Below are 26,435 nucleotides of genomic sequence, written 5' to 3'. Positions count from 1 at the left end.
GTAAAATAATGGACCGGGGTCCACAGTTCACTAGAGGTGTCTCTCCAATAAGATATCTAACATGCTGGGTGAACAAAGTACATGCGGGCAATTGACAAATAAAGATTCAATACATATCAACGATGATTACTATGTGATTTAATCAGGGCATTACGACAAAGTACATAGACCGCTATCCAGACATGCATCTATGCCTAAATAATCCACCTTCGGGTTATCATCCGAACCCCTTCCGGTATTAAGTTGTAAACAACGAGATAATTGCATTAAGTATGGTGCGTAATGTAATCAACACAAATATCCTTAGACAAATCATCGATGTTTTATCCCTAGTAGCAACAGCACATCCACAACCTTAGAACTTTACGTCACCTGTCCCGGATTCAATGGAGGCATGAACCCACTATCGAGCATAAATACTCCCTCTTGGAGTTACAAGTATCAACTTGGCCGAGCCTCTACTAGCAACGGAGAGCATGCAAGAACATAAACAACACATATATGATAGATTGATAATCAACTTAACATAATATTCTATATTCATCGGATCCCGCCAAACACAACATGTAGCATTACAAATAGATGATCTTGATCATGTTAGGCAGCTCACAAGATCTAAACAATGATAGCACAAGCGGAGAAGACAACCATCTAGCTACTGCTATGGACCCATAGTCCAAGGATGAACTACTCACGCATCAATCCGGAGGCGGGCATGATGATGTAGAGCCCCTCCGGTGATGATTCCCTCTCCGGCGAGGTGCCGGAGGCGATCTCCTGAATCCCCCAAAATGGGATTCGCGACGGCGGCGTCTCTGGAAGGTTTTCTGTATCGTGGCTCTCGGTACAGGGGGTTTCGCGACGAAGGCTATTTGTAGGCAGAAGGGTAGGTCAGGGGGCGTCACGTGGGGCCCACACAACAGGCCGGCGCGGCCAGGGCTTGGGCCGCGCCGCCCTGGTGTGTCGCCACCTCGTGGCCCCACTTCGTCTCCCTTTCGGTCTTCTGGAAGCTTCGTGCAAAAATAGGACCCTGGGCGTTGATTTCGTCCAATTCCAAGAATATTTCCTTACTAGGATTTCTGAAACCAAAAAAGCGAAAAACAGAATCGGCACTTCGGCATCTTGTTAATAGGTTAGTGCCGGAAAATGTATAATAATGCTGTAAAGTATGTATAAAACATTCAAGTATTGTAATAAAAGTAGCATGGAACATAAGAAATCATAGATACGTTTGAGACGTATCAGTATGTATCTCTTCTCTTCAACACCAGTGACGCCCATCTTTATCTCAATAATCGTATGAAGAGGTATCTACATGAACAAATGATTTCAGTCAGAATGAACAAATGCAACAATGATATCATAAGATACACCACACATGCTTCTTACTTCAATCTTAGGTACTTCCTCCAGTGGTTTGTCTGCAAAATACGCATATAGTGATCTTAACACACCCTGCAAGAGTTTCCCTCATGCACCCTTAATACCGGAGCACAAAACGTTCGGAAAGCAGAAAAGATTGGACTTGCTTACCTGGCGAGCTATGACTACCACTGGCGAACGCTGCCTCTCAAGATCAATTATTACTGGTTCTAATCTGAACAGAGAAATTTGTCAAGATTAAGAGAGACACTAGTAATAGTATCTAAAGAGGCACGTGATATTATTAAGCACCCATGATTAACCTCTGAATGACAGGTAGGTAGGATTCTCCCCTAGGATAAGCATACCTCAGCTTGTCTTTGCGATGTGATCTAACATATAGGTCCATAAATTTTCAAGAAAATCAGGAATTGTAAGATATCAGACAGAGTTTCCGAGACACAGGATGTGCAGAGACTTTTGGACTGTTGATTGTATAGGCTGAAACATGGCGTGACCATATACCATAGTAAGCCATTCCACAAATGAATCATTTCACTGTAGCATCTAAGAGACTTAAGTGCCATATTGCAGGCTAAATATTGTATAATGCAATCGACAAGTAAAGTGTGATTCTCGAAACCTAGATTGCATGATTAAAAGAACAATCTGTAGCTTGGAGTTGCTCAGGCTGTTACTACAAATCACTGAGCTTCTTGAAGTCTTGATTAACTAAGCAAAGGTATACTTTGTGTAGTTCACCCCAATGATTACTAGTGTGCACTTCACAAATGTGTAAGCTTGGTATGGTAGGATCTATTTTGCTGATATGGGGATGCTAACATTATAGGTGCATTAGTCAACAACTTGTGACATGCCTTGTTTCAAGGAAGAGAAAGAACAATGGAACCAATGGATTTACATACTCATAGTCTTCAGGTTTATTTTTCTTTAGCTCATTATATGTAATCCCATCACAGACGCTGGCACGCCATTGTATCTACAACAAATGTGGGGAAACAATTCAGTTTTCCAAGGTAGAAGTAGGGGCAGATAAATCTTGCTGGACTTTGTTAATTATCGATCACAGCCTACCTTTGGAAATCCAATTATTGGATGTGTTGTTAATATTGATAGAGTTTTATCTAGGTCAGCCGCCTGGTGTTGCAATCCTTTAATATCAGAACTTATGGATGAAAGTTACTGATGTAATTCTTCTATCATAGTAGCATGGTTTGCTACTTGTTCAGCAAGGTTTTTTGTTGGTTCATGTTGTTTTTTAGAGTTCTCATCAATTTGTGGGATAGTGGTAGGCTTCCATTTGTTTTCATTGGCATTAGGATATGGAATTAAAGGATGGTTGCTATAGTTGTTTTGAGCATAAGGTGGTCTGCCATATGAGTTGTTGTAGTTGTTCATATATCCATTATTACCAATATTTCTTATGTAGTTGACATCTATATTTTCATTGGTGTTTCCAACTAGTTCTTGTAGGGGAACATTTTCAATGTTTTGCTTTGATACGTAGGATAATGCGGCATCTATTTTATTTGATAACGGATCTACTTCTTCAATGGAGTTTATTTTTCTAGAAGGGTTAATTTGGTGCTTTTTCAGTATGCCATTGACTATGGTTATGTAGCATGTTTCTAGGATGATTTTAGCTTCATGCACACTTTTACTCATAAAAGCACCTACCGTAGCAGAACCTATCAAGCTTCTTGACATGTAATTTAACTCATTGTATAAAGAGTGTAGGATTGCCCATTCATTTATTTCTTGTGATGGGAAAGTTCTAAGCATGTTTTTAGTTATCCCAAACAGTTGCTACATGTTCATTGTCATTTTGCCTAAATGATAGGATACTATTTCTGTTTTGTAGGACTTTAAAAGGTGGGTAATATTTATTTATAAAGGCTTCTTTAAGGTCCTCCCAAGAGTTTATGCTAGCAGTAGGTAATGATAATAGCTATTCTTTAGCTTTTCCTTTAAGTGAAAATGGGAATAGTTTAACTTTGACAATGTTGTTTTCCACATTTTAATTTTTTTGCATGTCACAAATTTCACAGAAATCATGCAAGTGCATAGAAGCATCCTCACTAGCACTTCATCCAAATTGCTCTTTAGCTATGAGATTTAAAAGACCATGACTTACTTCAAGCTTTCAGCAGTTATTTCATGTGTTGTAATAGGCTTAGCAATGAATTGATCATTAGGAGTGTTTGTGTAGTCACAAAGTTTTATATCTCTTTCTCCCATGTTTTCAAGCAATTGGTTGATACTATTTTTTATGTATTTTTGTGTTTTAAAAAGAAACTAAAAGACTAAAAACAAGACAAAGAAAATTACTTTTAAAATCTAAAGGAGAAAAAAATTCTCATAGTGGTGCAACCTCCCCAAACTTGGGTGTTTGCACAAAGTTGGTGCTGATGAAGATGTTGTTGTGATTTCCTTCTTGCACTTCACGGCACTAGGGCATTGTTCTAGGAGTTGCAGTGGAAGTTGACTTGTGCTTCACCACGCAACAACCACTATGATGTAGCTTCTTGCAATTTCTCGGCAACGGCGATAGAAAATTGTTCTTGATGACAACAATCTGTGTGTACCAGTTAGTTGGGACTCCAAATGCAGATTATTGTAGCAAGCGTATTTCCCCCACAAGGGTGACTCGAGAGTTTATATCGAAATCTCAGAAAATTGGCTTATAAATTGTCTTCTTTCTCTCCTCTTCTAGCAACCTACAAAATAAAGTTCTTGCCTTGTGTCTCCAACTCCACCGTGTGGTTGTCCAGCACAAGGTTTCGTAGTTATTAATAGGAAATACAAGTAAGAAGTAAAATAAAGTAAAGTAAATAACTTAAGTAAACTAAAAAAAGCAAGTAAAGTCTAAGTGTATTTGGGTTTTGTGTGTGTGTGTGTGTGTATGTGAAGATAATATTTTTGGTATTTTCGGATTAAATAATAGTGGAAAATGTAAAGCAAGGTAAATGTGTTGGAAAGGTCTTTCTAATGATTTAAAATGGACCGAGGTTCATGGGTTCACTTCTCTACTCTCTTTTTAAGTTGTAGTAGACACTAACAATTCATCAACGACATAATATTGGTGAAACTTCAATATGTGTTTCATAATCATTCATATGGGCAATTACGTCCTAACATAGAGATGATGCAACACATATCTCTTATACTCCTCAAGAAAGCGAAAACTGCAATCAATCTTGAATAAAGAATTAACAGAGTATAGCCTTAAACAATATGACATAATGTTTGAATATCAAATATGCCACCTTGAACTAATAAGATTATCAGAATGTTACATGATAAACATAACATATGTATTTACTTTATCCCTAGTGAGGCAACAAAAGAAAGGTGAATACCATAATAGATCATGAATTTGTTGTCACTATTCAATCACCACCACCATGCTACTCCATCTAATACACACTTCTCCACATACATGTCCTTGGATAAAAGTTGGATCATAACAAGCACTTAGAACGGGGTACATGATATGTGTCTATCAATACATCTTACACATAATAGGTTCCAATCTCATATATCAATATCATAGAATAAAGATCCACCACATAGGAATTACATATATGACCATAATCATGGTGGGCAGCTCATATGGTACTATAATCTATGAAGAACAAAATAGAGAGATCAAGCTACTGCAACAAATCCACAGTCCAGAGATGGATGATGTCTACGGGTGCTTCTATTCTTGTAGACAGTGTTGGGCCTCCAAGAGCAGAGGTTTGTAGAACAGCAGCAAGTTTCCCTTAAGTGGATTACCCAAGGTTTATCGAACTCAGGGAGGAAGAGGTCAAAGATATCCCTCTCATGCAACCCTGCAACCACAAAGCAAGAAGTCTCTTGTGTCCCCAACACACCTAATAGGTGTACTAGTTCGGCGAAGAGATAGTGAAATACAAGTGGTATGAATGAATATGAGCGGTAGTACGGCGCCGAGAGAATAGCTCAGCTGGCGTGCGGTTGATGGTAATAATATTGCGGGAAGTAAACATGCGGTAGTAACGCAGCGGTAGTAACGTGATAAAACGATAAACAAGCAGCGATAGCGATATTTAGGAACAAGGCCTAGGGATTAGACTTTCACTAGTGGACACTCTCAACTTTGATCACATAACGAGAATAGATAAATGCATACTCTACACTCTTGTTGGATGATGAACACATTGCGTAGGATTACACGAACCCTCAATGCCGGAGTTAACAAGCTCCACAATTCAATGTTCATATTTAAATAACCTTAGAGTGCAAGAAAGATCAATACGACTAAACCAAGTACTAACATAGCATGCACACTGTCACCTTCATGCTTATGTAGGAGGGATAATACACATCAATACTATCATAGCAATAGTTAACTTCGCAATCTACAAGAGATCATGATCATAGCATAAACCAAGTACTAACACGGATGCACACACTTGTCACCATTACATCGTGTAGGAGGAATAAAACTACTTTAATAACATCACTAGAGTAGCACATGGATAAATTGTGATACAAAACACATTGCAATCATAAAGAGATATAAATAAGCACTTCACTATGCCATTCATAACGGTGAATAAGTATTACGTGAAATATAGCCTAAGAGACCCACACGGTGCACACACTTGTCACCTTTACACACGTGGGACAAGGAGTCTCCGGAGATCACATAAGTAAAACCCACTTGACTAGCATAATGACATCTAGATTACAAGTATCATCATATGAATCTCAATCATGTAAGGCAGCTCATGAGATTATTGTATTGAAGCACATAGGAGAGAGATGAACCACATAGCTACCGGTACAGCCCCGAGCCTCGATGGAGAACTACTCCCTCCTCATGGGAGCGACGGCGGTGATGAAGATGGCGGTGGAGATGGCAGCGGTGTCGATGGAGAAGCCTTCGGGGGCACTTCCCCGTCCGGCGGGGTGCCGGAGCAGAGACTCCTGTCCCCGGATCTTGGCTTCGCGATGGCGGCGGCTGCGGAAGGTTTCGCGTACCGTGGCTTCTTCCGTCGGGGTTTTTAGGTCGGGACCTTTAAATAGGCGAAAGGGGAGCCTCGGAGGGGCACCGGGGTGCCCTCACCACCAGGTGGCGCGGCCAGGCCTGGGCCCGCGCCCAGGTGTGGTGTGGGGCCCCCCTGGCCCATCTCTGGCCCCTCTTCGGTGCTCTAGAAGCTTCCGGGCAAAATAGGAACCTGGGCGTTGATTTCGTCCAATTCCGAGAATATTTCGTTACTAGGATTTCTGAAACCAAAAACAGCGAGAAACAGAAGCGGCACTTCGGCATCTTGTTAATAGGTTAGTTCCGGAAAATGCGTAAATACGACATATAATGTGCATAAAACATGTAGGTATCATCAATAAAGTAGCATGGAACATAAGAAATTATCGATACGTTGGAGACGTATCGGCATCCCCAAGCTTAGTTACTGCTCGTCCGAGCGAGGTAAAACGATAACAAGGATAATTTACGAAGTGACATGCCATCATAATCTTGATCATACTATTTGTAAACATATGTAATGAATGCTGCGATCAAAACAAAGGTAATGACATGAGTAAACAAGCTGAATCATAAAGCAAAGACTTTTCATGAATAGTACTTCAAGACAAGCATCAATAAGTCTTGCATAAGAGTTAACTCATAAAGCAATAAATCAAAGTAAAGGTGTTGAAGCAACACAAAGGAAGATTAAGTTTCAGCGGTTGCTTTCAACTTATAACATGTATATCTCATGGATATTGTCAACATAAAGTAATATAACAAGTGCAATATGCAAGTATGTAGGAATCAATGCACAGTTCACACAAGTGTTCGCTTCTTAGGTGGAGGGAGATAGGTAAACTGACTCAACAATAAAAGTAAAAGAATGGTCCTTCAAAGAGGAAAGCATCGATTGCTTGTATTTGTGCTAGAGCTTTTATTTTGAAAACATGAAACAATTTTGTCAACGGTAGTAATAAAGCATATGAGTTATGTAAATTATATCTTACAAGTTGCAAGCCTCATGCATAGTATACTAATAGTGCCCGCACCTCGTCCTACTTAGCTTGGACTACCGGATCTTTGCATGCCATGTTTCAACCAAGTGTCACAAAGGGGTACCTCCATGCCGACTGTACAAAGGTCTAAGGAGAAAGCTCGCATTTTGGATTTCTCGCTTTTGATTATTCTCAACTTAGACATCCATACCGGGACAACATGGACAACGAGATAATGGACTCCTCTTAAATGCATAAGCATGTAGCAACAATTATTATTCTCATATGAGATTGAGGATATATGTCCAAAACTGAAACTTCAACCATGATTCATGGCTTTAGTTAGCGGCCCAATGTTCTTCTCTAACAATTTGCATGCTCCAATCATTAAGGTGATAGATCCTTCGGATCAAGACGGACATGCATAGCAACTCACATGATATTCAACAAAGAATAGTTGATGGCGTTCCCCGAAGCATGGTTATCGCACAACAAGCAACTTAATAAGAGATAAAGTGCATAAGTACATATTCAATACTACGATAGTTTTTAAGGCTATTTTGTCCCATGAGCTATATATTGCAAAGGTGAATGATGGAATTTTAAAGGTAGCACTCAAGAAATTTACTTTGGAATGGAGGAGAAATACCATGTAGTAGGTAGGTATGGTGGACACAAATGGCATAGTAGTTGGCTCAAGGATTTTGGATGCATGAGAAGTATTCCCTCTCGATACAAGGTTTAGGCTAGCAAGGTTATTTGAAGCAAACTCAAGGATGAACAGGTGCAGCAAAACTCACATAAAAGACATTTTGTAAACATTATAAGACTCTACACCGTCTTCCTTGTTGTTCAAAACTCAATACTAGATATTATCTAGACCTTAGAGAGACCAAATATGCAAATCAAATTTTAGCAAGCTCTATGTATTTCTTCATTAATGGGTGCAAAGCATATGATGCAAGAGCTTAAACATGAGCACAACAATTGCCAAGTATCACATTATCCAAGACATTTTAGAATTACTACATGTAGCATTTTCCAATTCCAATCATATAACAATTTAACGAAGAAGAAACTTCGCCTTGAACATTATGAGTAAAGCCTAAGGACATATTTGTCCATATGCAACAGCGGAGCATGTCTCTCTCCCACAAAGTGAATGCTAGGATCCATTTTATTCAAACAAAAACAAAAACAAAAACAAACCGACGCTCCAAGTAAAGAACACAAGATGTGATTGAATAAAAATATAGTTTCAGGGGAGGAACCTGATGATGTTGTCGATGAAAAAGGGGATGCCTTGGGCATCCCCAAGCTTAGATGCTTGAGTCTTCTTAGAATATGCAGGGGTGAACCACGGGGGCATCCCCAAGCTTAGAGCTTTCACTCCTCTTGATCATAGTATATCATACTCCTCTCTTGACCCTTGAAAACTTCCTTCACACCAAACTTCAAGCAAACTCATTAGAGGGTTAGTGCATAATCAAAAATTCACATGTTCAGAGGTGACACAATCATTCTTAACACTTCTGGACATTGCACAAAACTTCTAAAAGTTAATGGAACAAAGAAACTCATTCAACTTAACAAAAGCGGCAATGCGAAATAAAAGGCAGAATCTGTCAAAAACAGAACAGTCCGTAAAGACGAATTTTAAAATGGCACCAGACTTGCTCAAATGGAAAAACTCAAAACTAATGAAAGTTGCGTACATATCTGAGGATCACGCTCGTAAATTGGCAGATTTTTTCGAATTTTGTACAGAGACTTGTGCCAGAATTCGTGACAGACAGCAATGCTGTTTCTGCGCAGCGATCCCAAATATAACATCAACTTTAACATAGAAACTTTACTTGGCACAAAAACATGATAAGGAGAGGTTGCTAAAGTAGTAAACAACTTCCAAGACACAAATATAAAACAAAGTACTGTAGTAAAAAAAAAACAAATGGGTTATCTCCCAAGAAGTTCTTTCTTTATAGCCATCAAGATGGGCTCAGCAGTTTTAATGATGCACTCGCAAGAAATAGAAGTTGAAGCAAAAGAGAGCATCAAGAGGCAAATTCAAAACACATTTAAGTCTAACATGCTTCCTATGCATAGGAATCTTGTAAATAAACAAGTTCATGAAGAGTATAGTGGCAAGCATAGGAAGACAAAACAAGTGTAGCTTCAAAAATTTCAGCACATAGAGAGGTGTTTTAGTAACATGAAAAATTTTACAACCATATTTTCCTCTCTCATAATAACTTTCAGTAGCAACATGAGCAAACTCAACAATATAACTATCACATAAAGCATTCTTATCATGAGTCTCATGCATAAAATAATTACTACTCCCAACATAAGCATAGTCATTCTTATTAATTGTAGTGGGAGCAAATTCAACAAAGTAGCTATCAAATATAGGAGGTATATTGTAATCATAATCAAATTTATCCTCCATAACAGGTGGTAACAAAAGACTACTATCATTATAATCATCATAAATGGGAGGCAAAGTATCATCAAAGTAAATATTCTCCTCAATGCTTGGGGGACTAAAAATATCATGCTCATCAAAGCCAGCTTCCCCAAGCTTAGAATTTTCCATATCATTAACAACAATGGTGTTCAAAGCATTCATATTAATATGTTCCATGGTTTTTTTAATTTTCGCATCAAACCATCCATGTCTTAAATCAGGAAATAGAATAAGAAGCTCTTTGTTGTCCATTATGCCTAACCAGTATAAACAAGAAACCAAATGTCGCAATTGCAGAGTCTAAAGGAAATAGCTTCGAGCACACACACAATGGCGCCGAAAAAATGCGTTACACGGAACCGAAGTATGAGTGCCTTTTACCTTTCCTCCCCGGCAACGGCGCCGAGAAAAGTGCTTGATGTCTACGGGTGCTTCTATTCTTGTAGACAGTGTTGGGCCTCCAAGAGCGAGAGGTTTGTAGAACGAGCAGCAAGTTTCCCTTAAGTGGATTACCCAAGGTTTATCGAACTCGGGGAGGAAGAGGTCAAAGATATCCCTCTCATGCAACCACTGCAACCACAAAGCAAGAAGTCTCTTGTGTCCCCAACACACCTAATAGGTGTACTAGTTCGGCGAAGAGATAGTGAAATACAAGTGGTATGAATGAATATGAGCAGTAGTACGGCGCCGAGAGAATAGCTCAGCTGGCGTGCGGTTGATGGTAATAATATTGCGGGAAGTAAACATGCGGTAGTAACGCAGCGATAGTAACGCTGTGATAAAACGAGTAAACAAGCAGCGATAGCGATATTTAGGAACAAGGCCTAGGGATTAGACTTTCACTAGTGGACACTCTCAACTTTGATCACATAACGAGAATAGATAAATGCATACTCTACACTCTTGTTGGATGATGAACACATTGCGTAGGATTACACGAACCCTCAATGCCGGAGTTAACAAGCTCCACAATTCAATGTTCATATTTAAATAACCTTAGAGTGCAAGAAAGATCAATACGACTAAACCAAGTACTAACATAGCATGCACACTGTCACCTTCATGCTTATGTAGGAGGGATAATACACATCAATACTATCATAGCAATAGTTAACTTCGCAATCTACAAGAGATCATGATCATAGCATAAACCAAGTACTAACACGGATGCACACCACTGTCACCATTACATCGTGTAGGAGGAATAAAACTACTTTAATAACATCACTAGAGTAGCACATGGATAAATTGTGATACAAAACACATTGCAATCATAAAGAGATATAAATAAGCACTTCACTATGCCATTCATAACAGTGAATAAGTATTCTGTGAAATATAGCCTAAGAGACCCACACGGTGCACACACTTGTCACCTTTACACACGTGGGACAAGGAGTCTCCGGAGATCACATAAGTAAAACCCACTTGACTAGCATAATGACATCTAGATTACAAGTATCATCATATGAATCTCAATCATGTAAGGCAGCTCATGAGATTATTGTATTGAAGCACATAAGAGAGAGATGAACCACATAGCTACCGGTACAGCCCCGAGCCTCGATGGAGAACTACTCCCTCCTCATGGGAGCAGCAGCGGTGATGAAGATGGCGGTGGAGATGGCAGCGGTGTCGATGGAGAAGCCTTCGGGGGCACTTCCCCGTCCGGCGGGGTGCCGGAACAGAGACTCCTGTCCCCCAGATCTTGGCTTCGCGATGGCGGCGGCTCTGGAAGGTTTCGCGTACCGTGGCTTCTTCCGTCGGGGTTTTTAGGTCAGGACCTTTAAATAGGCGAAAGGGGAGCCTCGGAGGGGCACCAGGGTGCCCTCACCACCAGGTGGCGCGGCCAGGCCTGGGCCCGCGCCCAGGTGTGGTGTGGGGCCCCCCTGGCCCATCTCTGGCCCCTCTTCGGTGCTCTAGAAGCTTCCGGGCAAAATAGGAACCTGGGCGTTGATTTCGTCCAATTCAGAGAATATTTCGTTACTAGGATTTACGAAACCAAAAACAGCGAGAAAACGAGGACCGGCACTTCGGCATCTTGTTAATAGGTTAGTTCCAGAAAATGCGTAAATACGACATACGACATATAATGTGCATAAAACATGTAGGTATCATCAATAAAGTAGCATGGAACATAAGAAATTATCGATACGTTGGAGACGTATCAATGGACTACTCCCTCTTCATCATGGTGATGCCGGTGGAGATGTTGGAGAAGGTGGAGATACCTCCAGCGGCGGCTCCAGCGGAGTTTCCCCTCCAATCTTTGCTGGTTCTGGCCCTGTTTTGGTGTTTCTTTGTTTTCGCCGCTCTCCTCGAGGAAGCCTCGGGAAGTCATATATATAGGATTTTTAGGGCAAACGAAGTCTGTGGGCGAAAGAATCAAGCGAATCGGACGACCAAGGGCCAAAAGGGCATGGAGGGCACGCCACCACATCTCTTTTGGGCCTTTAGGCCCCTCCCGTGAGATTCAAGCACTCCTGATGCCTCTCTCGATGAAATATCAACGTCCCCAAAATCCTAGCTCAATTTGACTCTGTTTAGGTCCCTGAAAGTAAAAAAATACACAAAACAGGGTTTTCCTTCCCTGCAGGGTTATAACCCAAATAAAGAACATATTTCATAAACCCAAAAATCAATACAAAACATATATATATATATATATATATATATATATATATATATATATATATATATATATATATATATATCGACGCGGATTTGCTACCATGGTGGCTAGCTATGCACCCCTCCATGGCCATTGGATATAGTGTGCAAAAAAATGAAGGGATCAAGATTCCTATGCCTTACAATGGAATCAACTAACGGGATTGTGGTTAGACATCTGAAGCCGTTTGCTAGCTGTATTCTACGTTTGAGAATCTGAGCAATGTTAATGCAACCTCAACTGTAATGCAAAACAATCTACGTTTGAGAATACATGATGCTTGCTTTGGTTTTTACACTCTGAGTAATGTATTACAGTCGAAAATACGTTTGAAACTACCATGCTGGTGACATGGTACTGTTGAAATACAGATTTGATTGTAAATTCAACTGTATGGATGGATGCTGGGCAGAATAGCCTTGTTCTGTTGCCAGCCAAAATCCCATCTGCCTATAAACAGGATGGAAATAGCTGGCGCTTGGAGACGTTAGCCAGCTGCTCTATTGCTAGCTGGGCCAACGAGATGTACATGGTAACAAACATGCATGAGCAAATACAGTTGAAACTGCGTTTCAATATCCGTTTGACGTGCTAAACCGCTGAACTGGACTTTTGGATGGGGTGGCGATGCATGTGTACGTATGGATGATGTGCTTTTCGAGTGGTTCAGTAGATGCATTGTGTTAATGGCTTGGTTCGATTGTTGCTCATGCCACTTCGCCGTCTAGCATACGCCGCGCGCAGAGCATATGTGTTGGCCGCTTTGAGAAGCCTGAGGAGGAACATGTACGAGACGGCATCCTTGTCTACCAGGAGAAGGCTCACAAGTCACGATCTTCTCTACCATAAGCAGGTTCCTGGTCATGATCAGCTCCACGCTGGCGTCAGCAGCAACAGAGGCGTCCTTTGCATGCTTTTTCACGGTGGTTGTGGTTCCGTTTGTGAGTATTTCCCTTGCTGGTTCGACCACCATAACAGAAAGCTTGATGATCATGCGTTTAGACCATGCAAACTGCAACTGGATTTAACTCGTTGTTTCACTGGAAAGTGGTTCATCTGCTTTTTTAGTGGTTCAGTAGTTGGGATGGACAAAATGTTGTTTCTGGTTGATGCTTCGTCATGTCCTTTCCCTGCATAGCATAACAGGTTAAAAACATAGTTATTTTGTTCGACTCTTTTGTTTCACAGTTGTCCAACCGTTGTGCTTGTACTGTGGTCAATCCAGTCTACTGATGGTTATCATATACTACTGACATAAAATAACTGAGCTTGTTAATCCAGTTATTAGTAAAATTTGAGACACAATTCGTAATGCTCTTGTATATGTCATCAGTACTCTGACGAGGTGTTTAAAGCTGATGAGATTCGAAGCTGAAGATTATAGGGGTAAGTATAATAACCTGAAATACATATTAAGCGGAAATTCATCACTCTGAATGCTTTACAAGAACTTTTACAGCAATCTGAAGAGAAATGCGTTACAAGAACTTTTACAGCAATCATAATTTAGGGAATCTACTAAGATCATGTAAACAGAAATAAGGACATCACTTGCTTCCGGTTTGATTGACCTGAAACATAAAATCCATTTACACATCGAACCCCACAATTTAGCAGAGAAGGTAAAAAAGAAAATGCAAAGTGCATATCAGAAAAGAAAACAGGGAATGTGCCAGCATCACCAACACAAGGGCAGCAGGAAAAAGAAAAACACTTTCATCATTGCAAACTGATGGTTTGTTGAAATACAACGTCGAAACTTACTGCCGAGTCATGCAGCATGTAGTGGCACTTGCCATTTTTCTTTGTTTCTTTGTTTGCCGCTTTGAGGAGTATGAGGAGGAACACCCACGAGATGACATCCTTGTCCATCGGAAGAAGGCTCACCGAGTCATGAGCAGCTGCCTGGTCGTGATAAGCTTCACGATATTCTCGTTGGTGCAACAGTGGCGTCAACAAACAGCCACTCCGTGGAGAGCCCATCCTTGGCGATGTTGGGCAGCCAACAGCTTGTGTACGCTTAAGCGCATCACCGACGATCTTCTGATGGATGGCGCCCGTCGACTTGACGGCCACCGTATTGCGCAAGAAAATGTCGACGGCAAGCTCGGACCATCGTGTGCACACTACAGAGATGCCAATGCCGATGCCGATGTCAACTTGGCGGGCATGGCGGTGGCAGCAGGGCTGGCGATGAGGACGGCAACGGCGTGCATCCTCCAGCGAGTCGTCGAAGTCTAGCAAGCACACCACCGCCAGCGCCAGCTCCACAAACGGCCTCACTCCCTACAGCAAAAAACGCGCTTACTTTCTTGAATTCCAGAACATAAATGCAAACGTAGATAAATGCAGTACCAAAAGAATCAAAACTTGCAGAACTGAAATTTGTTGAAATCAAACTAGTCAGGTGCACATTGTTGATCATAAGGGAATCGTGTCTTTTCAGATGTTCCTGAGCTCGCGTAGACAATGATTTGGAAGAAAAAAAATGCCAGCTGCTTGCTAATCCACTAGCAGTTCCGAAAGGATTGCAAGTCTTATGGCGACGTCTAAATATGCAGTCTGATAACCAGATTTCAACCTTTTTTCCTTACAGCAGAGTTTGAAGTTAGAAATCAAATGAACAAGAAGAAAACAAGAAACAAAGATGAACTCACTTTCCCAAAAGATTATTTATTGGACGAGGCAAAATAACAAGAAATAAGCCAACCCAAAGACATCTCAATGTCGAAAGTATATCAATCCTTCAGGTTTTTGAGAGAAGAAAATACACTCACATCTTGGAGGAACGGGTTGGGTGAAATCCCCCCAAACTTTGGGTGTCAACTGCTCTATTGTTTTAGAACACCTCCGTTTCTTTGGTTCTTTTCCTGTTGGAAGAAACATGCAGAAAACGCGGAAAATCTCGTCAGACCTCGAGCCTTGTGAAAATATGCACCCAGTCGCCCGAATTTGTAAAATTAACAGTACAAGAGAGGGAGTAGAACAGAGGAACCAACGTGTCTTTTGTCTGTGCTACTGCTAACTGCAAAGCACAACTAGACCAAAAAGAATTGGGAAAACAGAGGGATCAAGCAACATCCCGGCGGCGGCTACAGAAGACGGTCTTGCCGAACACGATGACGGATCTGGATTCGTCGAGCGCGCGCGACGGTGGGGCCGGCGTCCATCCCCGCGGCGTCGCAGCAGATCCTGAGGAACTCGGCGTAGGGCACCACGCCCACGCGGGACGCCCGCACCCGCGCGCCGCCTCCATCTGCTTGACGCGCAGCACCATCCCGCGCCTCCACCACCGTCAGGCTGCCCACCTCCGCCTCTCTCGCCGGCGCAGGGGCCGGAGCGAGCGCGGCGGGTGGCACGAGGCCGTCCAGGTTGATGCACGGGAAGGAGACACCGAGGTGGTCGCGGTGATGGGATCGAGCACGAGCATGGGGAGCATGGTCACCGTGCTGCCGCGGGGTAAGGAGGCGGCGCACGGATGCGGCCAGCCGCCGGCTGAAGGAGAGGGGCGGAATCTGCAACCTCGCGTGGTGGGTGGATGGGTCAGGAGGGGGAAGGGGATGGAGTGGGGTTGGGAACACGGTGGAGAATGGCTACGTGGTCTAGCAACTGCGCTGATTAAATGAGCGGATATGGTACTCTCGATATGATGGCGTTAGTTTTTTCGGTTAAAATTTTGTGATCTCGCGTTGCTCTCTATAGTGAATCGGACGGTTGTATGGCTATGCATAGCTAGCCATGGGGGTAGCCCACTATTATATATATATATATATATATATATATATATATATATATAAGTGTGTTTCTTGTCCACCAACGATATATAGATCGAGAGATAGAGATTGAAATCCCCAAGAATATGTTCAAATATACGCACACACATGAATTATTAGAGGCACCCGCGCCTTTGCGCATAAAGTGCATGCATATGTGTGTTGTTCTGGCCACCAACGATAGATCGAGAGAGATAGATAGATTGAAATCCCCAAGAATTAGACGACCCCTTGCACAAGTGTTGGCCATCTATATATAATATGAATCCCAATAATGTTCATACATGATAGGGCATATGTGTGAAGCAATTTTTTTTCGAGAACTTGTAAAGATTCAAATTTATCAGTGCTAATGGAAACTAGTGCACATTAGAGGACCCCCTCTTACACGTGTTGGCCATCTATGTATAGTTTGAATCCAAATAATGTTCATACATGATAGGCTATATGTGAATCAATTTTTTCTTCCAAGAACTTGTCAAGATTCAAATTTATCGGTGCTAATGGAAACTAGTGCGCACTAGGCGAGCCCCTTGCGCAAGTGCTGGCCATTACATATAGTTTAAAACTCAAGAATGTTCATACATGATAGGCCATATGTGCAAAGGAATTTTTTCCCGTGAACTTGTCAAAATTAAAGTTTATCGGTGCAAATGGAAACTAGTCCAAAAAATTACATAGAGGTCCAAGAGAACTAGACGATAACTAATAGGACCTGCAACTTTACAAAAAGGACCCCAAAACATATAGAAGAAAATCAATCGAGTCCTTCCGGACCGCACATCGGATCTCTGCTCCGCATCCTTTCCGAGCAACTCCGTCGCCGGGGACGCACCACTTGGGACGGTGTCGCCGGTAGTCGCCGGGACAAAGGAGAAGAAGGGCCTCGGCAACGGCACATTGGCTGCGAGAAGGGCCGCCTGAAAGGCCAAGATGTTCACGGGCAAGACGGATGACGCCGTCGTATGCCCCGAGCTTGTGAACGTTAGCGGCTTGACTTCCCCATTGGCCGGATCCGAAGCACCGACCAAAGCAAGCCTCACCGTTAGCGCCATCACCTTGATGGCACCGGATCGAGGTTTGGCAGGCAAGATCCGCCGATTCACCGTAGGCTAGATCCGAAGCCGATGACGAGATCCCCGACTCCATTGCGCCATTCTCGCTCATGGGAAACAACTGGATCTAAGCTTACAACAACATGAACTCCCTCGGATCCAAATTAACCGACTCAACTTTGCTTATCTAAATATGGATGTATCCACACATGTTTTTACTCGAGATACATACACGTCTAAGGAAAGTTGAATCAATTAATTTAGTTCGGAGGGTGTACGATATACGAGAGAGAAGTCGGCCTCGTCTCCCGGCCGGCGAGGCTGCCGGAGAGAAGGGGGAGAGGAGCCAGGGGAGTGGGAGAGACTCGAGAGAGAAAGAGAAGAGGAAGAAATGAGAGCTCCCGGGGAAGAACATTATTTTTGTCGTTCGCTCGTAGCTTGAAACCGAAAATTTCGACGCGCGCCAAATCATCCCACCGCATCCATTCGAAAATCCCGTGACCGGTTTACCCTTTTAACCCCGGTCCGGAAGCTACAACCCACCGACTATGGAGGGCTCATTCGGTAACAATGAAATATCTTGCCTAGATCCCGAACCCTCCCCACAGGCCCACACCCACCCACCAACCATTCGCCCCATTAGCTCAAAAATACTCTCATACGCCAAAGCTCGACTCTCTACGAGTACTAGATGCCGCCGCCGCGGGCATACTCCTTCACGAGCGTAGCCTTGATCGTGTTGGTCTGTCCACCCACCTGATCCGCTCCCCGCCGCCCTCGCCACCGACGGATCCGCTTCACCGCCGACCTCGCCACCGACGGATCCGCTTCACCGCCGACCTCATCCACAGGCGTAGCAATCAACGTCTTTCCGTCGACGCACCGGATCCTCTCCAACGGAACCATGTCTACTTCACCCCCCCTCCACGAAGCCGATCTATTCCACCGACTACCTCGGCGCGGCGGCTGTATCAACTTCACCGAATCCCTTGCCGGCCAACCAGATCCGCTTCACTAACGCCCGCTTCTCTCGAAACAGGTTCGACTCATCGTCTCCGCGTTCGCCGCCGCTGGAATGCAAGTTTCCGCCCCGTCCACCCCGCCGCGGCTTGGTTAGTACGCTGGCCCGTTAGATCGCGGTGTTTCTTTAGCCATGTTTTGTGTAGTTATTTGCAGATCTCATATGCCATTAAATTTCTTGATGTGTTACTTCGCATGAAGTTCGTTTAAATATTGTACAGTACCAAAGCATTATCCGGTCGCTACCATCCTGTTTATTCTACTGACACCTGTGTGCATCCACATATTTATAGGGGACCCATTCATTTGCTGCCAGCTGTTTTTGTACTGCATGCTATTCCTTTTATAGTCATGCTATGGGCATTTCCAATCTGGTTGTTCTTATACCACGTCATTAGCTCACCGCTAGCCGCTAGCTATTTTCTCGTGTCTGCTATTCTTTTCTTGCTTTTATAATCATGCTATGTGCATTTCCAATCTGCTTGCTCTTATACCTCGTCTTTAGCTTATAGCTATTTTTTTCCATGAATGCTCCTGTCGCACGGCTTGTATAGTTATTGCTCTGCGTGCATGTACGGTATTTGTATTATCGTAGACTAACTTGTCAATGTTATTTTTCCTAGGGATTGATCATGCGAACCACTTATTAGAATATCCAACATTAACAGCGGGGACGCTAGGGAAGGTTGGAATCCGAGTTCTTGGTTGGTAACTTTGGCGGTTTACTTCCGTTATTATCTATAACCTATATGCATTGTTCCTTATGCAATAGATAAACACTTGGAACCCTGCCATAGCAATGCCATCCATGCTTTACTATGTTTACGCCTATTTGATATGCTTGTCTTGGAGCAACTGCGAAGGTGATTTGAACCTGACATTTGGTCATTCTTAATGCCAGTTTACTTTATGTGGAAAATATTGGCATTACCCTACTCTAAATATGAATGTCTGAAATTCGTATCTCATGCAAAGCAACATCTAGTTGGTTTTAATCTGATATCTAGTAAATATTGGCTTATTCATTTGGCAGCTCAAGTTTTTTGTTATTTGAAACCAGTGACTTGGTCTTAAATGTGATATCTAAACACGGATTAAGGACAATGGAGCAGGAGGATTAGCATTTCACTTGATGGCTGAACCTAAAATGACGAGGCATGTCGACCACGACTAGTGCACGCAAGAGAAGGACCTGCAGCGAGCCAGTATGTTCTGCTACATGCTGTTATCTGATCTCTACATTGCGTAATACATGTTTGAATAGTTAATTGTTGTAACTATTTTTGCAATATTACCAGAATGCAGTTTTAGTGAAGCAGTCATCATTAGAAGATAGTCGCCAAAGCGACCCTGTGCAACATTATGATGTAAGTCTGCTTAGTACAAGTTCCATACATTGTCTTATTTATGCAACTTGTTATTATCTTATATCTACATTGCATAATAAATGTTTGAATAGTTCACTCGTTGTAACTATGTTTGCAATATTACTAGAATGCGATTGTAATGAAGAAGTCCTTAGTAGAAGATAGAGCGCAAAAAGGTTCCAAGCGTGAGCCTATGCAACGATATAATGTAAGTCCGCGCTTAGTACTTGTGACTATCTCATATCGACAATGCTTAATACATGTTTGCATAGTTCATCGTTTAACTCTTTTTGCATTATTATCGGAATGCGGTTACGATGAAGCAATCTTCATTAGAAGAGAGGCCCACAAAAAGTTCCGATCTTTGTTCGATGCATCCTCTCATAGCCGTCAACCTAGACCATTCCTTTCATCAAACAATAAACATCACAAGGCTGTACTTTATAAAAGACATGGTATTGCTGCTTTAAGGTCTGTAGCTGATATGTTGACCAAGAGTACACAAGATTCAATCAAGACGATTGCCAAATGTCAACGTGTTATTGATGATGCTAATAGAAGTCCTCAATGATTCTATGTAATTTTTTTTTAATTTGGGCACATTAATTGCCTTGTAATTTTCCTAGTTATTTTATTTGTGTATGTAATTGTGTGTATCATTGATATCAGATTTTAGGCTCATGAAATTTAATGCAAGTTGACTAGTCAAACAACCGGGGCCCTATAACAGATTGGGCCGGCCCATTAGCGTAGTGTGGGACCCACTTTCATTTTGGGCCGGCTCACTTACTTCATCGGGCCGGCCCGTTAACGGGAAAGTGGGACCCACTGTGCTTTTGGCCCGACCACTTGTCTTGTTGGGCCGACCCACTTGCTACATGATGGACCCCACATACTAAATGGGCTAGGCCCTTTAAGAGGAAAGTGGGATCCACTGCGTTTGGCCCGGCCCACTAGCGTGTTGGGCCGGCCCACTTGCTATATGGTGGACCCCACATACTAAATGGGCCGCCCTTTAACCGGAAAGTGGGACCCACCTGTGCTTTTGGCCAAGCACACTATCTTGTTGGGCCGGCCACTTGCTATATGGTGGACCCCACATACTAAATGGGCCGACCCTTTAACCGGAAAGTGGGACCCACTTGTGTTTTTGGCCCGACCCACTATCTTGTTGGGCCGGCCCACTTGCTATATGGTGGACCCCACATACTAAATGGGTCGGCCCATTAACGGAAAGTGGGATCCACTCGTGCTTTGGCCCGACCGCGGCTTGGTGGGCGGCCCATTTGATCTAATGTGGACCCCACGCACTAAATGGGCCGGCCCGATAGCAGGAAAGTGGGACCCACATGCTATTGGGCCGGCCCAATAACTTCTTGGGCCGGCCCACTTGCTTTAAGGTGGACCCCACATGGTAAATGGGCCGGCCCGATAACATGAAAGTGGGTTCCACATGTTTTGTGGGCCAGCCCTTTTGCCTGTTGACCGGTCAAACGAGTGCATTTGGCCCGGCCCACATGCTTAGTGGGCCGGCCCATTAATGTTTTGACCAGTCAACCTTAGAGGTTAGGCCCGGCCCACGTAACTAATGGACCAGCTCAACGATATAGTTGACCGGTCAAACTAAGTCAGCTGGCCCAGCCCGCAAACTTAATGGGCCGGCCCGCTTAAGACGTGGCAGGCCTCGTGTGGGCCTACCATCTACCACGGGGTTTCAGCGGTTAACGCCGTTAGCCGCGATTAACGGCGTCCGCCACATGTCGGCTTGCATGACGTCGGCGGTCAACGGGCTCCCGGAAACACCTCGCAACGGTCCGATTTTCCGTGGCGGAAGGGCGCCCAAGCGCGACGGACCAAAAAAATCGTCGTAGGACTTTTCCTGACGCAGTTTCGACAACAGAACCCATATCGTCGGGTTAGGCCCATAGGCGACGAAAAATACCCCTTAGCGGACGATTTTGAGATGTTGTCTATCAGAACTTTTCTTGTAGTGTGTGATGCGTACAGCAGCAAGTTTTTCCTCAGTAAGAAACCAAGGTTATCAAACCAGTAGGGGATGAAGGCCACGTGAAGGTTGTTGGTGAAGGAGTGTAGTGCGGCGCAACACCAGGGATTCCTGCGCCAGCAGCGTGTCTTGATCTCCCCGGCAACGGCGCCAGAAAAAGAGCTTGATAACGCGTGAAGCACACGTCCGTTGGGAACCCCAAGAGGAAGGTGTGATACGTACAGCAGCAAGTTTTCCCTCGGTAAGAAACCAAGGTTATCGAACCGAGTAGGAGATGAAGGCCACATGAAGGTTGTTGGTGAAGGAGTGTAGTGCGGCGCAACACCGGGGATTCGGCGCCAACGTGGAACCTGCACAACACAATCAAAATACTTTGCCCCAACTTAACAGTGAGGTTGTCAATCTCACCGGCTTGCTGTAAACAAAGGATTAAACGTACGGTGTGGAGAATGATGTTTGTTTGCGAAGAACAACAGAGAACAATGATTGCAGTAGATTGTATTTCAGATGTAAAAGAATGGACCGGGGTCCACAGTTCACTAGTCGTGTCTCTCCAATAATATAAATAGCATGTTGGTGAACAAATTACAGTTGGGAAATTGACAAATAGAGAGGGCATAACAATGCACATACATATCATGATGACTAATATGGGATTTACTTAGGGCATTACGACAAATAACATAGACCGCTATCCAGCAGGCATCTATGCCTAAAAAGTCCACCTTTGGGTTAGCATCCGCACCCCTTCCAGTATTAAGTTGCAAACAACAGACAATTGCATTAAGTACTGTGCGTAATGTAATCAACACAAATATCCTTAGACAAAGCATTGATGTTTTATCCCTAGTGGCAACGAGCACATCCATAACCTTAGAACTTTCACGTCATCTGTCCCGGATTCAATGGAGGCATGAACCCACTATCGAGCATAAATACTCCCTCTTGGAGTTACAAGTATCAACTTGGCCGAGCCTCTATTAGAAACGGAGAGCATGCAAGATCATAAACAACACATATATGATAGATCAATAATCAACTTGACATAGTATTCCATATTCATCGGATCCCAACAAACACAACATGTAGCATTACAAATAGACGATCTTGATCATGATAGGCAGCTCACAAGATCTAAACATGATAGCACAAGAGGAGAAGATAACCATCTAGCTACTTGCTATGGACCCATAGTCCAAGGATGAACTACTCACGCATCAATCCGGAGGCGGGCATGATGATGTAGAGTCCTCCGGTGACGATTCCCCTCTCCGGCAGGGTGCCGGAGGCGATTTCCTCAATCCCCCGAGATGGGATTGGCGGCGACGACGTCTCTGGAACTTTTCTCGTATCGTGGCTCTCGGTACTAGGGTTTTCGCGACAGAGTGAATAAATAGGCGAAGGGGAAGAGTCGGGAGGCGGCCGAGGGGCCCACCCCATAGGCCGGCGCGCCCCCCCTCTAGGCCGCGCCGCCCTGTGGTGTGGGGCTGCCTTGGCCCCTCTCCGTCTCTCCTTCGGTGTTCTGGAAAGCTCCGTGGAAAATAAGACCGTGGGATTTTGTTTCGTCCAATTCCGAGAATATTTCCGTGTAAGATTTACGAAACCAAAAACAAGCAGAAAACAGAGACCGGCGCTTCGGCATCTTGTTAATAGGTTAGTGCCGGAAAATGCATCAAAATGATATAAAGTGTATATAAAACATGTGAGTATTGTCATAAAACTAGCATGGAACATAAGAAATTATAGATACGTTTGAGACGTATCAATGACCCTTTACCAAGTCCTTCTTCAAAGAAGAGACTTGGGCCTCGAGCTCTTCGATTTCCCCTACATGGTTAGTAACAACACAAGTACTAGAGGAAGTGGAAGCTTCATTGTTAGAGCAACGAGGCAAGATTTGTAATTCACCACAAGATATAGCAATAGCATGGGTGGGTGAATTACTAGCACTAGCACATGGAATTGTAGAGCAACAAGGCATAGAAGGTAGTTCACCACAAGATAAATCAATAGCATGAGTGGGTGAACTAAAAGCACTAGCACATGGCAATATAGCATTTTGAGAGGTAGTGCTAGTACTCACATGAGGCTCACAAGATTTTACCTTTGACATGATAGCCTCATGAGCTAACTTTAGCAAATCATGAGAGACTAGAAGATCATCATGGGAGCTAGAAAGCTTTCCATGACTTTCTTCCAATTTCTCATAATTTCTTGTTATCAAAGCAAGTTGAGCCCTTAGCTCAACATTCTCCTTCAAGATGGATGCTTCACAAGAGGTAGAGTTAGTAGCACAAGCATTATCAATTATAGCACAAGGAGAAGGCAACTTAGCAAGCTCTATTAGGTTGAGAGCCTTAAATTGCTCATGTGCCTCGGTGAGTTTGATGATCTCACTCTCAATAGTCCTAGAGCCATTTTTGAGAAGCTCAAAATCCTCAAGGAGTTTAGCATGAGCACTTACTAGCTCAACATTTTTAATTTGAAAAATCATGTGCCACCTCTAAAGCTCTATCACGAGATTCCTTTACTTTAGATAGCTCTAGAGTAAAGGTCTCCTCAAGAGATTCATTGGAGGTTTGTTGTTCTTCAAGAGCTTCACTAAGAGTTGCAATCTTGTTAGCATACTCGCGCTCATGCCCTTCCATTTTCTCAATAAGTTTTGTGCTCTCAATGGCAAAAGCCAAGATTTTCATGAAGTTAGACAAAGCAAATTTCTTATCATGGAGAGCATGGAATACTAACTCACCCATCATGTTTAAGGAAGCAACATTAAGTTCTTCCATATCATCATCCTCATCATCACTAGATAGATAGGGTTCCAAGGAAGGAGATACCTTAGAAGCCTTAGCCATAAGGCAAGTGTGGGAACCATGAGGTGATGAAGAGGATGAAGTAATTGAAGCTCCATCCAAGATCTTGTCTTGGCCCATAGTATCCTTGGTTTCCTCTACATTGTTAGTCACACAAATACTAGAGGAAAGCAAAGTATCTTCATTATGGCAACAAGACAAGGCAAGCATATCATCATGGGATGAAGACATGCAAGGACTAACAACACTAGCATGTAAAGCATTTATAGTGCTATAAGTGTTAAAGTCCAAAGATGAAACATTGCAATGGGATAGGGATGAAGAATCATCAAGAGAAGGCTCACCATCAACAATGCAATGTTCATCACCACTCACCATACCAATACCTTGTGTCTTACCACACATTGGTGAAGTGGAAGGAGTGCGATTATCCTCAATGGTCTTGGAACCACCATATGTATCTCGAAGCTTTGTCCAAAACTCATGAGCACTCTGGAAAGGCGCGATGGAGGAAATCACTACATGACTCACAACATGGCAAAGCACTTTAGTAGCTTGAGCATCTAGATAAGAGTTTTTCTTCTCCTCAAAAGTTGGATTTTGTGGATCCTTAGGAGGAGAAAAACCCATATGAAGAATATGCTCCACATGTGGGTGCATGCCCCTAAAATAATCAAGCATGTAGAATTTCCAAGCATCATAATTAGTGCCATCAAATGTAAAGGTGGAAATGTGCACTAATACTCTAGTCGATGTCATACTCTCTAGGCGGTGAAGCCCAACAAGATAACAGAGCCCTAGCTCTGATACCAATTGAATGTACTAGGACGTCGCCTAGAGGGGGTGAATAGGCGGTGTATAAAAACTTCTACTTGAGAGCTAAACTAGGCGCAATAAAACTACACATGTGTTTACTAGTTTAGCTCAAAGCCTATCAACTAGGGGTTTGCCTAAGAGAAAACCTATGCTAGCAAGATGAGCAACAAGGTGATAACAAGCTAGGTATATCACATCAAGCAAGATAGATATAACAAGGTAAAGCGCATAGGTAAAGGAGCTCGGGTTGAGAAGTAACCACTGCACGAGGAGACGATGATGTATCCCGAAGCTCACACCCAAGGGTGCTACGTCTCCGTATGGAGCGGTGTGGAGGCACAAGGCACCCCAATGAGCCACTAGGGCCACCGTATTCTCCTCGAGCCTTTCCACCAAGGGGAAAGCCTCGATCCACTAAGGGACCCTTGAGGGTGGTCACCGAACCCGTACAAGCTTGGGCAAAACCCCAAGTATCAAGCTTGAGGCAACTCCACAACACGGAGGCTCTCAAGTACAAGGCCACAAGAGGCTACAACACGCCACACCGGCAACAAAGCCACCAAGACACCAACGCGCCACAACCGTCTCCAAAACCGCAAAGGCTAACACACTCCACAAAGGCAGCACCGCCACAAAGGCTACAACGCCACAAAGACGGCAAAGACACAAAGGCTACAAGGCCACAAAGGCTAGAACACCACAAAGGCAACAAGGCCACTAAGGCAACAACACCACTAAGGTCAACATGCCCTCTACGAGATCGAAACCCCGGAGAGAACCCAAACCGATGCACCTAATGCAATAGCTAAGAACACCACTAAGATGCCCAAGTTCTTCTCTCCCAAATTCCAACAAAGCTACAAAAGCTATTGGGGGAATAAGGGAGGAAGAACAAATTTCTCCTATAAATGTTCCTAGAGTACCCGCCTCCAGGAGGCCTCAAAAGGGGCAAAACCATCGTGGTCGTCCGATTTACCCTGTACAGTGAATTCGCGAGCCCACGTTTCACCCTGGCCGTTAGATGCGGTATTTTCTTTTTCAACCTGACGCTACTCATTAACGGTCCATGAC

The 26,435-nt window shown here is 43.3% G+C and overlaps 1 protein-coding gene and 1 pseudogene across 1 annotated transcript; both read right to left on the bottom strand.

Annotated features, from left to right (window-relative positions):
- Positions 1–14,054: 14,054 nt before the first annotated feature.
- Positions 14,055–15,527, bottom strand: LOC124680228 (BTB/POZ domain-containing protein At1g67900-like). Its single transcript, XM_047215321.1, has 2 exons — positions 15,293–15,527; positions 14,055–14,802 (listed from the first exon to the last, which is right to left on the bottom strand). Coding segments are annotated over exons 1-2 (570 nt in total). The 5' UTR covers positions 15,295–15,527; the 3' UTR covers positions 14,055–14,234.
- Positions 15,528–15,585: 58 nt separating this feature from the next.
- LOC124680230 lies at positions 15,586–18,249 on the bottom strand (annotated as a pseudogene).
- Positions 18,250–26,435: the final 8,186 nt, after the last annotated feature.

This window comes from Lolium rigidum, unplaced genomic scaffold (assembly GCF_022539505.1).
Source record: "Lolium rigidum isolate FL_2022 unplaced genomic scaffold, APGP_CSIRO_Lrig_0.1 contig_10549_1, whole genome shotgun sequence".
NCBI lineage: Eukaryota > Viridiplantae > Streptophyta > Magnoliopsida > Poales > Poaceae > Lolium > Lolium rigidum.
The sequence above is the reverse complement of the archived record's forward strand: the minus strand, read 5'-3'. Positions and strand labels throughout refer to the sequence as shown.